Source organism: Ylistrum balloti, unplaced genomic scaffold, assembly GCF_031769215.1.
Source record: "Ylistrum balloti isolate Yb309-2 unplaced genomic scaffold, AGI_CSIRO_Ybal_v1 Utg370418, whole genome shotgun sequence".
In the NCBI taxonomy this organism is placed as follows: Eukaryota; Metazoa; Mollusca; class Bivalvia; order Pectinida; family Pectinidae; genus Ylistrum; species Ylistrum balloti.
In genome coordinates, this window is record NW_026782283.1 from 317238 (window position 1) to 324172 (window position 6935).

Sequence of the window (6935 nt, forward strand, 5' to 3'; positions counted from 1 at the left end):
ACGGTCATTTCAGATCCTCGATTTTTATTTATTTTTTTTTTAAGGATAAGTTTATTAAAGTTAAGAGAAGTGTCATGGATAGTGACATCTTAAAGTGCAACACATTTTATTTTTATCTTTTTGTCGCGCACTTAACATGCTACGATACCCTTCAAAGACTCCGAGTCATGACTTCATTCATTTCTGTCCTTTGATGTGTATTATGTGCATTCATGTGACGATATTTGTCGACACGCGCCACAAGGATAATGTGCAAGCTTATTCAGTCGAATTTCGACTTACTAACTCGAAATTTCTACTTATTTATTCGAAATTTTGACTTAATAAGTCGAAATTTCTACTTCAAATATCGAAATTTCGAGTCGATTGGATAACGCCCGGCAACGGGAAGAGTCATGGAGTCGCGAAACTATCATCATCATCATCATCATCATCATTATAGCTCGTCAGTCGGTAGTAAAGTCCTCGCGAGACTGTGTCGAATTCGTAAAACGTTTGTCCCCGTCTGACTTTACACAAAGATTCGTACTCACTTAAATCAAGTACTCGGTTATCTCGAAAGTTTTTCGTGGTACCGTCAATCGAGATAACGAGGTTGGACTATACACATCGACATTAAATGTCCCAGAGTCAGACCAGCAGTGTCTTCGGTCAGTGGATGCTAAGCAACAGTATCAGTACGTAATCATCACACTGGACGGTTTGAGACCGATCGTTTAGTCCGTCGTACAGCAGAATGAAACTATAAATATACAGTTATAGCCATGAATCGCTGAAGACCTTCCGGCGCTCATTAGCTGGTGAGATATGTCCCCGGTGCAATTACCATGGGGTGAGGGATGGGGCATTGTGAAATAGCTTTGGAAAGTGTGAAATTCCGAAGATCAGTTTGAGACATGGGAAACGAAATATTTTAAATTTTTTTTCTTCTGATAGTGTTTCTACGTAAATATATCCAGTAACAAACAGTGTACACCATACTAATAATTATATATGTTGATTCTACGTTTTAAGGTTTGAAATATCAATCGTATAGTGAAATTATGATGACATTAAGCCATGTTGATATGGTTTCATCCCCTTGGATAACCACAAACCCGGTTGTTCAAAGGTTAGTTAGAAGTAACTAGTGGTTAGTGGAAAATAGCTGTCACTGAACTGAACAAGAGTACTGAAGTCAAAAGTGACAATCAAGATATATTTATCTGACCTGCCTCAACAAATCTAAATATGTGAAATGATAACGAATGTTCCAATTTTGATTAATCCACGTTTAAACATTTTCACAAGTCACTGTATATCGCAAACCAGCCTTTGAACAACCTGGACAATTCCAGCCAGTAACAGCTTTATCTATGTCTCACATGTCGGTAATGGTACTACCGTTGTGTATTCCCGAACACTCGATCTGAAAAGTACACAAGTCGAGTAGGACCACTCTGTTTGTGTCGGCAAAATAGCCTTGAAAATATCCGTTTATAAAACACTGTACAAGATTTTTTTCCGAATTTATTCTTGCAATAACGACCATTTTTATAACAACTTATCTCGTATGTATTTTCTTAAAATAATAGAATTTTTCTTGTAACGCCTATCATAACTACTTTGTCTTACCGTTACAACGAATTTCTGTTTCGAAACAGTGAAAAAAAATTTTTTGATAAACGATTTATTTATTTATTTATTTATTTATTTTTAGTTACTTTTAAAATTTTGTTGATCTATTTATTTGGTACATGTCTTGATGCTATAAATATTTTGGTTATCGCATTGGGTTTCTTTATCGTTCAGTGTTTCGTAGAATGAAACCGGCTGTTAATTTCACACGAAAGCGGACAACCCTTGCGCATATATTACCTGTGGTAATTGTACAGATAACAGAACATTGTTACATAATATAGAAAGATGTCGCTACTTACCTACAGTGTTCTGCTTGTGCTACTGTACACAGTCAAAGGTATGTTATTTCAATCAGATTGCATCGATAATTTGTTCAATTTAACTAGGTGTAACGTAAAAGAGGGACAACTCGTGATATACGTCATAAGATACACATTATACATGTATAGGATATCGTAACAAGTTGAAACGGGAGATTATAAACATGTTTAAGAGATATTTTATCACGTGGTTGAGGATGATATATCATATTTTCAACATTTCATAGTGTTTTTAAGATATATCTTCATTGGGATACCATGTGTCTTATCAGATATTTTATCGGCAAACGATAAGATAAGTATATGATATCTAAACAAATTTGATGAAATTTTGGACCGATATCGCTCTATGAATTAATGTAAACTTTTTTTGTCATAAGTTTCTTTCCTGTTATAATGTGTTTGAGTGGAGGGGGCAGCGTGTGTGTGCGTGTGTTTGTTTGTTTGTTTGTTTGTTTGTTTGTTTGTTTGTTTGTTTTTTTCTTGTCAGTGATTATTGATTGTTTCACTTCTCTTTCTGTGATCCAGTATCTGGCGAGGCTTGTCCCAATGGATGGACACGACACGATGCATCTTGTTATTTCTTCGTGGATATCCATGAAACATGGCAGGACGCGTCTGTAAGGTCTTTGTAACCGAGATAGGCCTTGAAATAACAGTGTCAAATGCAATAGGTTATATTATCTATATATTATATTTTTTATCATATATTTGTTTTTATCTTTTAAAAACTCGAGAGGCAATTCTGTTTTGTTAAAAGAAATTTTTGTCTGAAGCTCAAAACACCTGACTCCGGTTGTTCAAAGACTAGTCAGAGATCACCAAACGTTTGTGGGAAAAAAAAATTTTGTATCATTTCACAGCTGTGGGTTTGTTGAGGCGCAAACTTTACATTTAACAGTTCTGTGGCAGCAATTTGAATTCTTCACTAACCATTGATCAATTTCAACTTTTGAGCAACAAGGGCCAGGAAGATAATACAGTATTGTGAAATAAATCATTACTAAACAGAACACGTCACAGCATATTGACAGTACAGACGGGATATCCCACAATGCACTGTCCTTTCTATAATGGGGGACCGCGATGTAATGGGATATATTGTTGTCATACGCTTTTTGTCTGCAGCTTTAATTTGAGTACCGCGAAGAAAATTAAAGGGTTTATAGTAAGCCATGCATTTTTTATTTAAACATATTTTATTGTATCAATATATACATTGGGATTGGGCACAAGTTGGCCAACTTATATTAAGCCCTTTCCTGAAAACTATTGTACAAACAAATATACAAGATGACATGTTTAAGTCACAAATGTATCAGAGAGAGAGAGAGAGAGAGAGAGAGAGAGAGAGAGAGAGAGAGAGAGAGAGAGAGAGAGAGAGAGAGAGAGAGAGAGAGAGCTAACAACACAATTGTAATATGACGTTTATAAAGATAATATAGTTATATGCATTTGATTGGTTTAAAGCATAGGGAACGGGCCAATAGTTAGACAGATACATGTATATGAACCTATTGACGAGTTGCTCTGCTAAAACAAAGTTCATTCTTATTTGTTTGGGGGAAAAACAAACGCATAAGGTTCGTTCATAATTGTTCACAATTATCGGGCTGATGGTAGAATGCAATACGTGTTTCACCACGTGAATCGTTCGCCAGGTTATTTGTTAATGTGTTTTATCTATTTCATAATGATACAATGATTTTACCTCGTTTTCGACAACAGTTGTAAATATGTTTTTACTGTTGAAGGCTCACTGTGAAGCTCTGGACTCGCAGCTAGCGTCCATACAATCAGAGAGGGAGGACGTTTTCCTCAGAAACACTCTGCATCAACTTCATGGTATTATCTTTTAGCTAACCGCACCCCTCGAACACACACTCACACCACACACACACAACATACACACAACACATACACCCATTCGTACACACGCTTAATATTGGTTGGACATCATTCATAGATTTATGTCGCAAAGTATAAAACTTACGGTTCCGGTTGGGATGGGAGCAATGGAAAGTACGGCGGACACAAAATAAGAATCAAATAAAGTTGGTGAGAGCAAAATTTTTGACGGTGTTGAAGAAGAAAATAATGTAACTATTGAGTCATCTGACACCTTTCTAGGATCTATTTCAAAGTTGACGCTCGGAGTGAAAAGATTATTCAACAGTCAGCAAAATAAAAAAAAAGAACGAATGATTTTATTATATAGTATAGAGCGAATGATAGGCAACCACAGAACCAAAGCACATCTGAAATATACAAAAGAAAGCCTGTTACTGCTAAATATAATGTGATAAATAATTGTACACACGACAGGTGTGAAAAATAGTAAAAACTTTGATGCGTTTAAAATATCTTCAAAGTGCAAAATACCGATATGAAATCAAAGCTGAAAATCTAAGTAAAAAAAAACAAATTCATTTTTGTTTTATTGATAATTTATAAGGATAAGACCGAATGTCAAAAAAGGTGAGCGACATCCATAAAACCAGTCATATGAATCCAGAGTTATCGTTCCTTGCATTTTCTTACAAAAATAGCTGCAAGGACCGATATCTCTGGATACAGTAGTGTTTGGGATATCAAAATAAGTGTTGGATTAATATAACGTTCTCAAAATGAAAACCACGTCAATAACAAAAATACTGTCCGTTTGACACTAAAATTCGTCGATAAATAGTATTCATGATCATTTGTACTAAACATCCATGTCAATCTGTATTTGTTCCTACTCATGAAAATATGCTTCATGGGTTAAAATACCAACGAAATCAACGACATGAATAATAAAAAACCACGAAGATTTGTGGTTTTCCAGTACAGTTACAACTATTGAACAAGCTTGGTATTCTATAGCATGAACGAAATAAATATAAAAAAAAAATCATATTAAATACATAAAATAGCAAACGGACAGTAGCAAGCATTGTTTCATCTTTAAATTCAGATAGAGGCTGTTCTATCAGGTGGTCTTACTGGAATGTCACTTATCTTTTACTTTACTTTGTTGACGCAGTGTTTCAACACACGACTTAATCTCTGGAAGTTAAGTAGCGAGTTTAATCGTAATGCCTGTATACCTGTTATTACTTTCTGTTAAAATGTATCCATGTTTCAATTTAGACACAACTTCATTATTTCTTTTTAAATAAATACTATTGTATGATCAGTACACGATTCCACCGCCCGGGTAATGTATTGGCTGGATGGGACTGATATTGCCACGGAGACGGAGTGGACATGGGCCTACTCCGAGGAACCAATTACCAAATACACACACTGGTGCCCACATCAACCGGATAACGCAAATGCCAATGAAGACTGTCTGAGACTTGGAAAGTTCTGTGATTTCGGATGGGATGACGGCGATTGTGAAACGAAAGAATTTTTCATCTGTGAACGACACGACAAAGAGTATGTATACAATTTTGTGTTGATGGGATGGTACAGGCACCACTTCAACAGTTGAACCATGATGAATTAGACATGTCTTGTTGTGATGAACAGCACGTGTGTTGACGATGAATAGCATGTGTCTTGGTATGATAATTTTAAGTGGCTTGTTTGATGAGGTATATGTATCTTATTAAACTGAATTTGGTGGCCTTGGTATGCGAAATTTACGTATCCTGACATGATGAATCGCACGTGTTTTCTTGTGATGAATACACGTGTCATCATATCATGGATACCATGTTTCTTGATATCATTAATTAGATGTTTCTTAGTGTGATGAATAACCCATATTTTGTTACACTGAATTTCTTGTGTCTCGGTGTGATGAATTAGACGTTTTTTGGTACAATGTACAATAACACCTGCCTTGGTATGATGAATTACACGTGCCTTGGTATGATTAATTACATGTGTTTTGGTATTATGAATTACATGTGCATTAGTTTGATAAATTACACGTGCATTAGTCTGATGAATTACACGTGCTTTAGTTTGATGAATTACACGTGTTTTAGTTTGATGAATTACACGTGTCTTGGTGTAATGAATTACACTTGTTTTGGTAAGGTGAATTACACGTGTTTTGGTATGATGAATTACACGTGTTTTGGTATGATGAATTACACGTGTTTTGGTATGATAAAGTACACGTGTTTTGGTATGATGAATTACACGTGCATTAGTCTGATGAATTACACGTCTTGGTGCGGTGAATTAGATGTATATTGATGTACTGAGACAGTTGATCTATAATGAACTCATTATTGTGAATATCACTGAGGTAAAGTGTTAAACATCAAAAAATCTTAATATTATTGATCGTTATATATAAGACGTCTCTTTTTAAGTCTTCCGCCTGATGAGGAACAAACAAACACAGGTTTAGTTATAGGACGGTAACAAAAACCAGGAAAACTGAAACAACTACAGCCATGACGACAACAAAAAACATCAACTACAACAATCTCAACAGCAATAACAACAACAACAACAACAACGACAACTTCAACAGCAGCAACAACAACAGCGACAGCAACAACTCCAACAACGACAACTACAACAACAGCAACAACAATAGCAGCAACAACTACTACAACGGTAATAATAACAACAACAGTGGCGACTTCAGCAGCAGTAGCAGCAACAACAACAACAACATCAATGTATCCCGCTTTCATTTCAATAAAACATGTTCTGTTATTTCATTATCCACTTTAATTTGTACCGAAAAATTACGTAAAATATTGCCCGCTTAATGACATGTGTCATATGAAACTTTCACCTAGGTATGAACTACAAGCTTACAATCATTAATTATTTATAAGTAGCGGGCACCAGTCACATTCACGTCTATTCTAATAATAAATGTACAAACTTTATATCACCATAGAATAACTTTAGTCGTGGATCCATGATTTCTAGATGGAAAACATCGAACCATACACACATTTTGACACAAAGCACGGCCTTTCCATCATGCATTTAAGATTTCGCTTTCACATTTGGGGGAAAAAACAAAACAAAATATAT

The 6935-nt window shown here is 35.4% G+C and overlaps 1 protein-coding gene across 1 annotated transcript; it reads left to right on the plus strand.

Moving 5' to 3' along the window:
* Positions 1 to 1905: 1905 nt before the first annotated feature.
* On the plus strand, positions 1906 to 5418 carry LOC132554599 (perlucin-like). The gene is made up of 4 exons (XM_060218922.1): positions 1906 to 1957; positions 2469 to 2560; positions 3695 to 3785; positions 5120 to 5418. Exons 1-4 carry the CDS (start codon positions 1906 to 1908, stop codon positions 5416 to 5418), a joined length of 534 nt encoding a protein of 177 aa, XP_060074905.1.
* The last annotated feature ends 1517 nt before the right edge of the window (positions 5419 to 6935 follow it).

Excerpts from the sequence above, each read along its gene's own strand:
- LOC132554599 (XM_060218922.1), top strand. The coding sequence starts at position 1,906 with ATGTCGCTACTTACCTACAGTGTTCTGCTTGTGCTACTGTACACAGTC. Across the intron at positions 2,561-3,694 it reads AAACATGGCAGGACGCGTCT|GCTCACTGTGAAGCTCTGGA; the intron begins GTAAGGTCTTTG and ends TTACTGTTGAAG. Across the intron at positions 3,786-5,119 it reads CACTCTGCATCAACTTCATG|TACACGATTCCACCGCCCGG; the intron begins GTATTATCTTTT and ends TTGTATGATCAG.